Source organism: Alnus glutinosa, chromosome 8 (genome assembly GCF_958979055.1).
Source record: "Alnus glutinosa chromosome 8, dhAlnGlut1.1, whole genome shotgun sequence".
In the NCBI taxonomy this organism is placed as follows: domain Eukaryota; kingdom Viridiplantae; phylum Streptophyta; class Magnoliopsida; order Fagales; family Betulaceae; genus Alnus; species Alnus glutinosa.
In genome coordinates this window covers 25,104,006-25,115,291 of record NC_084893.1, presented here as the reverse complement: position 1 = coordinate 25,115,291, position 11,286 = coordinate 25,104,006, and the positions used below count along the sequence as shown (strand labels likewise).

The following is an 11,286-nucleotide window of genomic DNA, read 5'->3' as shown; positions in this document are numbered from 1 at the left end:
AAGCTGTTTCGCAGATCCTGAAACATTTGTTGGCTCCTCAATCCCCGCCCTTTCCACGAACGCGTCCCTCACCTTCCTCGATCCCTTTGCTTATATAATACACCTCTCACGTCCCTCATCTTCCATCACTCCTATTCACCAGCCTTATTACAAAGCTATCAAATCCTCCTCCTTTTTTCACGTACTGTACAAGTTAATTTACGTACAAGCTAGCTAGCTCGATCAACAATGGCGCAATATCTGGTACTAGACAATGCTTTCGACTTCGAGGACTACTTCCCGTCCATGATCGCGCGGCTGGGAACAGAAGGGTTTATAGCGGAGATCTGCAGCGGGTTTCGCCTGCTGATGGATTGCGAGAAGGGGCTCATCACGTTCGAAAGCTTGAAGAGGAACAGCTTTTTGCTTGGCCTCCATGACATGGGGGACGACGAGCTTGTGTGCATGCTTCTGGAAGGTGATCTTGACGGCGATGGTGCCCTGAGTCAGATGGAGTTCTGCATTCTCATGTTTAGGTTGAGCCCCGGCTTGATGGAAGATCTTGATGTAGCTGATCAAATGTAGCCTCGTTTAAATGACGGCCGTCGGCCGGCCATCTCATGATTCTCATTCATCCAGAAAACAAAAACAAAAAAAAAAAAAGTTGTAGGCTTTAATAATTCCATTCCTGCTTTCATATCTATTAAGTAAATTGTATGAAACCTTAATCTTTTCTGGATGAATTCAATGTTTATTTGGAATAAAGAGAGTACTTTTAGTACATGCTAGCTGCTTCAATTATCATCCAAAAACCACTGTGAACGAAGATAATTAATTAATTAATACAGTCTGCCAAGAAATTTGTTCGTAGATGGCATATATTTCTTAATGGAAGGATTTAACAACTTCACAATGCAGCTTATAGTTATGATGAGACTCTTCGAAATAGTCACTTTAAGCCAAATATCTTACAAACTTTTCCCTCTAAGATCGATGTCATAGTACATATATATTGTACCGTTAGATAGAATAGAATGTGGGCTTTCATTTTATTATTATTATTTTTTTTTTATATTTTTTTTTATTTTATTTTTTTAGCGGCGGTGGTTGTTGGAGAAACTGTAATTTGAAACCATATGGACATAAAAAAAAAAAATAAAATAAAAAAAAAAATAATAATAATAATAATAATTAATTTAAAAAAAATAAAAGAAAAAAGAGAGGAGGGCTACGAACCTGCAACTATGACATAACTTTACCCGCTTCTTTCCCGGTCACTCCCCACAACGACCCGCCGGCTACCCACATGCACAAAACAATGTACTTCAATATATACACGAAGACAAGAGGTAGATGAATTGTATTTGTGTCTTCACTTTCGCTCTCTTTTCTCTTTCATATTCTCTTCGTATATTTCTACATCATCGAGTAGATGAATTGTATTTATGTAGTATTTACTGAAAGAAAAAATAATGCTATGAAAATTAAAGGAAAAATAGTGGTTATGGTTCGATCTATAAACATACTTACGTCTACGGATTAAAGCTCCAAGTCTACATTAATTTTGTAGACGCAATACAAAGGATTCATATTTATAAGGAGCTAAAGGAAATACAAAATAGTATATACGAGTGATCAAATCAAATCAAATTTAAATATATTTAAATCTGATTTTATTTGATTACGATCAATATTGAAATCAAATTAATCTCGTAATATATTTTAACATTTAACTCTTGTGGCAAAAAAACAGTTATATGATCTGAAGTGTAACGTATCTCATCTATACCGACTATACGTACACATCAACGCAATCATGTGAATTTAAATTTTGTCTTCTGTTCACATCTGTGTATCAAATGCCTTATCTGATCCAATAAGCATTTAATAATATCATCAGGAAATTGCTTCCTATTCCTTTGTATGATTCACAATCATTTCTCATCACATAAGTACTAAATGGTTCTAAGTACTTTAGGTTCAATTTGATATGGTTTCTCATTAAGTTTCTCATTCGATCTAAATTCATTCCCCATATATATATATATATATTTACATAGAATACTTTTTTCTCTTTCATTTATGTTGTTCAAACAGACAACTTTATTGAGGTAGTGACAATTAATCTTTAGATCTGTCATTGTTGAGAAAAGAAAAATGTAAGGGTTGATGGACACTATCTCATCAACCCAACGAAATGAGATTTGGCCTATGTGTTGTCAACTACTCAACCATTTATATTTAATTTCATTATCTCGCTCTTTCTCATAAAATATATATATATATATATATATATATATATTAGGGGTGTACAAACGATTGCGATTGCGGTTATTTGTTCATAACCGCAACCGCAACTGGGGTTTTCGGTTATTCCTATTTCAATAGCCACAACTGCATCTAGTCTACCGGTTGCGATTTTTACCAACCACCGGTTTTCCGGTTATTAACCAGATAACCGATTTTCATATATTGCTGAAAATTTTTAATTTTATTGAATATTTTCAAAAAAAAAATAATCACTCTTATTAATTTGTTCTCTTTCTATTTAAGGGCAATGTCCATCACAAGAATCACCTAACATGCATGAGAATAATTTGTGAATCGGATTATTCTGGGGTCACGAACCTGAAAATTGAGCTCTAGACTCAATTTCAGATCGCTCTCAACCATTTGTTAAGCACTTGGGTACAAAAAATTTTGGAATACAATAATCGGTAACCGCAACCGGTTTATTAACAGGTTTTTTAGAATATAATAATCGGTAACCGCAACCGGATATCCGGTTATTTGGTTGTGGTTATTTTCGGTTTTTCAATTTTTCGAATTTTTTAATTATTAGTGGTTACAAGTTATTTTCGGTCAATAACCGTCCCGCTTGTACACCACTAATTTTATATATATAAAAATTAAAAATTGAAATTAAATCTAAAAGTAGAACACGATAAATTTACGTGAAACACCTTGGGTGTAGAGAAAGCAATCATAGAGCAAATCCAATCAATCCATCTCTCTCGCGCCACATGCTCTTTGTTTTTTTTCTTTTCTTGGCCGTCTTTCTACTGTTTTATAATTGGTGCGAGTCGCGACATATCCTCTTTTACAAAGCTTGGTGGGCTGGACCCTCTGGGCCCACATAGCAGATTGTACACTACTGGCTGGTTTGATAACACTTTTTTAGGATTTTTTTTTGCTTTTTAACAAAAAAAAAAAAAAAAAAAAAAAAAAAAACTATTATATGTATTCTCGGTTCATACTTTTAAGGAAAAAATACAATTTAACCCCTCAAACTACCACATTTTTTCTTGATGGCCCCTCAAATTATCAAGGCTTACACAATGATCCCCAAACTGTCAAAACTTTTGAAAAATACCCATTTTGACGAAATATCCCTATAATACCTATGTCACGTGTCATTTTTCAATTAAAAAATAAATAAACTAAAATTTTATTTCTTATTTTTATTTTTATTAAAAAAGAAAAAAAAAAAAGAAAAAAAGATGGGTGTTTAAGGTAGCGTTATTTCCCAACCGCGAGCTGATCTTCCCAACACCCCTACAGTCACCGTTCGTTTGCGGCTGAGCTCAAGTTGGCCCCACTCTGGAAAATATCATCTACTTCAGAGAAAAGCTTATAATCCTTAAGTCCGAGGTAGCTATTGGCTAATGTTTTAAATGCCAAAAAATCACAGAGAGAAAAATGAATATAAACATCAACGAACAAGCTTATGGCCGTTGATTTCTCCATCAAAAATCGATCGAGGTCTTCCACAACGATGATAGACTTGCTCGTCGTTTGTAATAAAACAAAATTCAGATTGGAATCATTCATAACCTTCAAAAGATCAATATCATAGACATCGAATGATAGGAAATTAGTCATGTCCACATTCGAAGAGGTGGGGACTAGTTCGCCAAGCTGCAGGTGTGCATCATGCCCAACGACGATACTGGAAAGAAGTAGTACGTCCTTCAGTGTATCGCAATATTTTTTTTAAAAATAAAAATAAATTTTAGTTTTTAATTTTTAATTTTTAATTTTTTTAAAAAAAATTACTAATTTTTCTAATTTATTATTATTTTATTTTTAATTTATTATTATTTTTTAATTGAAAAATGACACGTGGCAATGGGTATTATGGGGAAATTTCACCAAAATTGGCATTTTTCAAAGATTTTGGTAGTTTGGGAGGCCAGAATACAAGTCTTAGTAGTTTGGGGGGCCATCTGAATAAATGGTAGTAGTTTGGAAGGCTAAATTGTATTTTTTTCCTACTTTTAATTACACATTTCTTAAAGTGACAATGAAGATCGTCATTAAATTTTGGATGGGTTACTATTAGACTTTGAATCTAATTAAGATTTTTATTACCATGTCAAAGAGTGTGTACGAATGAGTGTAGTCTTAGAAATGCGTGTCATTTTTCACTTTCATTAAAAACGCAAATGCTTTAATAAACAAATTAGAACACAAATATTTAAAAACCACCTTGAGGAATGGTAGAACTCCTTCTAGTGTTCTTATAGTATCCATCTCGAATAACATAAATGTAATAAAAAAAAAATTAAAAATTGTATCCATGTCATTCAAAAGGACATAGATGTAATTTTTTTTTATTACATTTATGTTTTTCCAGATAGATACCAGAAGAATATTAAAAAGAACTCTAGCATTCCTCAACTACCTTCACTTTATGTCATATCACAATTAAAAAATAAACACCCTCTAAAATTTCTTACCAAAACGAACCAACCGCAAGATGGAGATGAGTGGCTACAGCTACATATATGCAGTAGTATATTTCAGCGTAGACCTGGGAATTCAAAAATTATTTGTATTTAGGTCAGAAATTTTTTACTAATAGGTTACTCCCGTGTTTAGGAACACATGTTATTTTTAAAAATATAATTAAAAAAATAAAAATTCAGTTTGCAAAAAAATTATAGATAAATACTGAGTAATGTTAGAAATTATATTTATATTTCACAACTATTCTGCAATATTAATGTGACAGTCTCAACTAATTCTTTGATCACTTTTTGTAAAAAAAACAAAACAAAAATTAAAAATTAATTGGACCGCAACGTAAGCATGAGAGTTACAAGATAAAAATATCACTACAAAATAAAATGTTTTTTTCACCAACACTAATAGCTTGTTTGATTGTGTGATTTTTTTGAAAAATATTCAAATTGCGAATATCGAAAAAAAAAATTAAAATTGAAATTATGTTTAGATTCTTTAGAAAATTTGAGACAAATTAAAAATTAAAAAAAAAAAAAAAAAAAAAAAAAAAAAAAAAAGAAGAAGTATTTCACCCAAAGATGCCCTAACCAACTCCAAGAAGAGAGAGTACTATAAAGAATCAATTTAAGAAATTGCTGGTATAGGTAGACAGGGTAGATATTTTCCAGCAACCCATGGGCATTTGAAAGCAATCCTTCGCATTCACTTTTCCCTGAAAAACAAGTATAATATGATTACTTCCAAGGGAAGCCAAACATATTATTAAGGCTCGTTTGGTTTATGTTTTGAGAAGTCTCTCTTTTCAAACACAATTACCAAATAAAACACTTTCTAAAAAGTAAAATACAAAATACATTTCAAAAATACAAAACACAACATATGATTTAGAAAATTTTTCATACCTTTTTACAGGAATATTTTAAGAAAACACGTACTTATTTCTTAGGTGTGAAGGTTTACTTGTTACTTACCAACAAATAAAAAAAAAATTACAAAAAAAAAAAAAAAAAGAAAAGAAAAAAAGAAAGAGATAGAGAGAGGTGACCCCCTTAAGAAATTTATAGCTCTCTTAGGAGCAGAGCTATGACTATTTCTTTGGGTTTACTTGGATGTTTATATTCAGCAATGGAAGATCCCATTAATGGGGAACGTTATAACTATTCAATCCTACTCTTATGCTCTTCTACTAATTTTTAGGGGTTGAAGTAAACCACAAAAGTTGAATGTCACTCAAGGAGAGAGCATTTTTTTTTGAGGGATTGTTTTAATATGTTGCATTTTTTTTGTACTTAGCATAAAAAATATTTATTTATGTGTTTGAGAGCATTGAGATGGGTTGAAGAATATGCATGTCTCTGGTCTTCCTAAACTGATGGCCATTGAGGTGATTTCGAAACATGTAATTAATAGCATTAAGATTGAAGCATCAAAGCTTGAATCTTTACTTATCTATCTCATGACGCACACCATGCCAAATCACCCTACACCCATGTGAAAATTTAAAGAAGTTAGAGTTGCATTCAGCCAATGTGGCAGACCAATGGTTGCAGGATTTTATTTCTGAACGCATACTCATTAAGAGCTTTGGGCCTGCAATATATTGAAAAGGATTAAGATTTTTTAAGTGATCACATGAAGAATTTAGCCTTTAATCTTTGCTAAGAGCTGGTTGAAGTTAACATTGTTACTCATAATTTGCATAAACTCGAGTATCATGGTAGTGTTAAACATTGTATCGGGACTTAATTAGTCTATTGAAAAGATGAAATTCATCCGAAATTATTGACTTGGAGAGCTTGGTATGTCAAGTTATTCTAGTTTCTTTTATTTGATAAATCTCTTTATTTTGTTTTTCTTTGTGGAGGTGTCGCATCACAATATTCATTCCATTCTTTCCGAATAACTTAAAATAAAAAGTACAGCCTATCTTATCTATACATGGCTAGAAAACACCAAGCAATCATCAATTAAACATTTCTAGAAAAATTTGAATGGTCTGTAGTCAAACGATTGTGAGTGTATATATATATATATATATTATAAGTACAACAATGACGGATTACAACAAAAAATATATATATATATATAAAAAAACAGAAAGGTTTGGACAACTCAAAATTGAAACTATGAACGAAAGTACGCGGGGGTAATGCTTCCGAAGATACGGATCCTTTGACTTGAGGCACGGATGCCACAAAGCCGGGGTCACCATTGAAGGTGATTTCATAGGTGTATTGAGTTTCAAAAACCCAAACACCAAAACAACATAGGTAAACATGGAGAGAAGGATGCAAAACAAAAGCCCAAACAAACAAAAAACAACTACAACAGCAGAGGATCGGGTGGATGAGGGTTGGGAGCCGTCCTGAGAGGCGCGTGAGAAACACGCGCCGCCCAAGGACAACCTCTCAGCAGCGGGAATCACCAATTTCATCAGGGTCCACCGGGGGAGGAAGCAGGAGAAGGTGGGCGGAGCATGCGGATGATCATTACTTATTATATTGCAGATATATTCTACTTCAGATGGGCTCAAAAACAATGATGATCACATTGCTTTTGTGGACTTACATGCAGTATCTGTCTTATTTCTTTTTGTTATCTATCAAAATCTAACTAAATACTTTTGTAGCTTGTCATTTACTATGGGATTGATCATATTAATTTTTTGTAGTAGCTAATATATTTGGGTGTTTCTTAATTAATAGTTAAGATTGTTTGATGTTATTTTGTTATATTAATTAAACATATAATATGTTTGAAACTATATATTTGTCAATTTCGGTTCTTTTCTTTATTTTAAGATGAGTTATCATGAATTTCGTGAATTTTAATAATGATATATGTCTCTTAGATATATATAAACAGGTTTTAAAAAATTTGTCACTAAATTTGTGAAATTCATATATAAATTCTCAAATTTAATGATAAATTTACACATTTTTTATACAGATATGTTAAAAAATAAATAAAATAAACTAAACTAGGGCCGGATATTACTATAAGTAAACTATATTCCTTAGATCCTAAAATTAAAATCTCGATCACTTATAAAAAAAAATATATATAATTATATATATTAAAATTAAAATCTCGATCCACTTGCACGGATTTTAATAAAGGCAAAGAAGGAGGGTAAAGTGGACAAAGTTATCATTAACGAACATGACATATGAAGGGCCCAGTGGAAGGTGCGCGTGGAAGTAATCAAGCGCTACCCGATAACTCCGTCGTCATCGCTCAATCAATCAATTGGACTCCCGTCACTCCCCCCTCCTCAAATTTTTTCACCAAAAAGAAAGAAAAGAAGATAAACATCGACGTGGAGATCAAGGACAGCCATGCAACCATTGTCGAGTATCTTCAGAGAGTCTTGAGACAATGCAACAGAGGTTTCCCTTTTTTCATGTTTAGCCAATCAGAGGGCCCCTCGTAATCCTCTCACTATTGGAGAAATATTGAAAGAGACTCCAAGGTTATGACATGTTCATCGTGTGTTCGATTGTTGTTCTTTATTTTAACGGCACAATTATAATAATTTAAATTATATCGGTTACATTATTAATAAAATTTTATTTTTATCTTCATTATAAAGTTAATAATATTAATAAAATTATACGTTTATATACGAGTCGAGTCAAATTTATAATAGTGTGACTCGTTTAATAAATTAGTCTTAAATTTATTTTTCAAATTCTGTTCATTTAATAATCTGAACTTACAGCTTTATTTATTTCAAGATTGACATAATTTTGTTCTTACCCATGTGTGTAATTCTTAATTATAATGTTCGTTAGAATATTAAGTAATGATTAAAATTTACCATTTGACTTAAGGTTTTAAAATAACTGATAAATTAATATGGTATTAGTGTACAGGTTTTAAGCTCAAACTCGATCTTTTTTCGTAATTCACTATTTCTTTTCTTTTTGCTTTTTTTTTCTTTTTAGATAATTAGTGATTCAACACTTTTTCTTTTTCGTTCTCTGTTGTACTCTATTTTATTTCAATATATTTTTTAACTTGTTCTGAAAAAGAGTTGAAAATTATCCTACCAAGGCATCTAATTAAATTAAGAACTAGGGAATTCAATTGAGAGAGAGAGAGAGAGAGAGAGCTCTTGCACTAGAGAATAAAATATTTATCTTTCTTAAAGATCGATGAACCTAATTTTGTTATATATTATGTACCATGTATAACTTTTACTGCACGAAACCCAGCAAATTATTTAAAATCCTTCTGTATTTTATTAAAATAATAAATTTTATAATGTTTTTATTTATTTTAATTAAAAAAAAAACAACACAAAAAAAAAAAAAAAAAAAAAAAAAAAAAAAAAAAAACTCTCATATCTAGAAGCATAATTACCGCCATATTCTTTATCATCACCAACACAGTATCACCGAAAAACCATCACAGAAAACCAAATAACAATCATGAATCATAAGATTTAAGAATTAGGAGTCATTGCAATCATTGAATTATTTACTTTTTGGGGTAATTACCTTTTCCCCCATCAACTACCAGCCATTGTCAACATACCCCCATGAACTGACACCTCCACCAAAAGAGAGCATCCAACTACCATCGTTACCCACTTTGCCCCCATCCGTCAGAAGATTACGTTAACTTGGATGGAATATTCCATTTTTGAGTGTTAATTTTTGTTTAAAGACTAAAATGCCCTCTACAGTAATTAATAAAAAAATATTAAAATTAATATATTTTTTTTGTTTTAAAAAAAAAACAAAAACAAAAATTAATCTAAGGGTGGCGCCCTTTTTCAGTTTTTTTTTTTAAATATAAATTTTAATATTTTTTTATTAATTACTGTAGAGGGCATTTTGGTCTTTGTGTGAATTAGACTAACGGATGGGGGCAAAGTGGGTAACGATGGTAGTTGGATGCTCTCTTTTGGTCGAGGTGTCAGTTCATGGTGGCATGTTGACAATGGCTAGTAGTTGATGAGGAGAAAATGTAATTACCCCTTACCTTTTTTTTTGTGAAAAAGTAAAAAATAAATACTAATTAATTATAATCAAAAGCAACGTACAATGAAAATAAAAGGAAAAGAGGGAAAAAAGAGAGAAGGAGATAGGCCCAAAAGAAATATTATAAAAAAGATGCAGTTGTAGAGTTATACTATTCATAAATCTTAGATAAATTTATTTTATATTTTTAATAGGTAATAAGATGATATGTTTTTTTATAATTTTGTTTAGCTATTATAACTAAAAGTGAAAGATACGTAAATTCATTAAGAATGCTCTAAATATTTTAGTAAGGTAGCTGGGCCACATAATATGCATTATTTTCCCTTCCCATATCCATCCGAAATGATCTCCATCACAGAAATATAGTAATGTAAAAGGACTTATCTGGCCCTCTTTTGACTTTTCCACCAATGTTAATTTTCTTAACAGAACTAATATATATTTAATGGTCTCACGGCTCACAGCATCTCATCCGTATGACTGTATTCAACTCACCATACCCTCCCTCAGTCACCACTCACGATGCAAAGAACCTCTTCTCTTCGCTCTCCTCCACACAATCCTCTCTCGCACATATTCCCACACGAGTGGCTCACGGTCGTTGACACTTAGACACCCTCCCACGACTCCACGTCATCTACAACGATTTCCTTAGACCGACCTACTCCCATTCCACGTAGGACAACCCACGTGAAACGAACTGCCGCATCACCATCTCCACGTTAGCCACGATTCCCACCTTTTTTTTAATTGTAATGTTTATGATTTGTGTAAAAATAAATATAAAATAGAAGATAATATTATGCAAAAAGACAAAGAAAGTGAATGTGAAAAGATACGTATAAAAGGATAATGAATAATGAACAAAAAAAAAAAAAAATTAAGCTTAAATAAGGTAAACATCAATAAACCTAATTTAGAGAATATAAATATTTTAACATAATAAAAATAAACCTTACAAAAAACTCAAACTTAAATAAAAAAATTATTATAAAAAAAATATACCTAACATAATGTGAAAAATATATACCATCAGTTATAAAAAGAAAGCATTGACAAGGTCATAAACTCATCCATGCCCATACATTTCTGGGCCCACTTCAATTTCTACATAGTTTTATGTTTTTCGAAAAAGAAATAAATGTTATCTGCTAATTGGATAAAATAAAAATAAAAAATTGTTGAAAAGGAAGAGAGTAGGATCAGGCGGAATTATTTGGACGCCGAAAGCCGAGATAGCACGTGGGCATCACGTGGCTCGCGAACCCTTGTGGACGTGAACTGTCCACGTAGGAAAGATGGGAATCTAAAGCTGATACAGTGAGGCAGACACGTCATCATACAATCCCAGGGAAATATCTTTGGGGATCCAAGGAAATCTAAATGTCCTTAGAAACGCAAGGACCTTGCTCCATGACGACGTGACACGTGTCAGAATGTCAGCCGGTGCTCACGGTAGTGGCTAAGCGAGATGTGCAGAGTATGTATCTGCTACAAAAGCAGTCGTAGTTTCTAAACTGGAGGAACCAATTACCTCTTCGCCACAAGTGTAAAGCGTCGCCGGGAAACT

General features: G+C 32.1%; 1 protein-coding gene across 1 annotated transcript; it reads left to right on the top strand.

Annotated features, from left to right (window-relative positions):
- On the top strand, window positions 1–760 carry LOC133875506 (calcium-binding protein PBP1-like). Its single transcript, XM_062313660.1, has one exon. It carries the CDS (start codon window positions 229–231, stop codon window positions 562–564), a length of 336 nt encoding a protein of 111 aa, XP_062169644.1. The 5' UTR covers window positions 1–228; the 3' UTR covers window positions 565–760.
- Window positions 761–11,286: the final 10,526 nt, after the last annotated feature.

What these genes read in the sequence shown, in the direction of transcription:
- LOC133875506 (XM_062313660.1), top strand. Translation starts at nt 229, where the DNA reads ATGGCGCAATATCTGGTACTAGACAATGCTTTCGACTTCGAGGACTAC.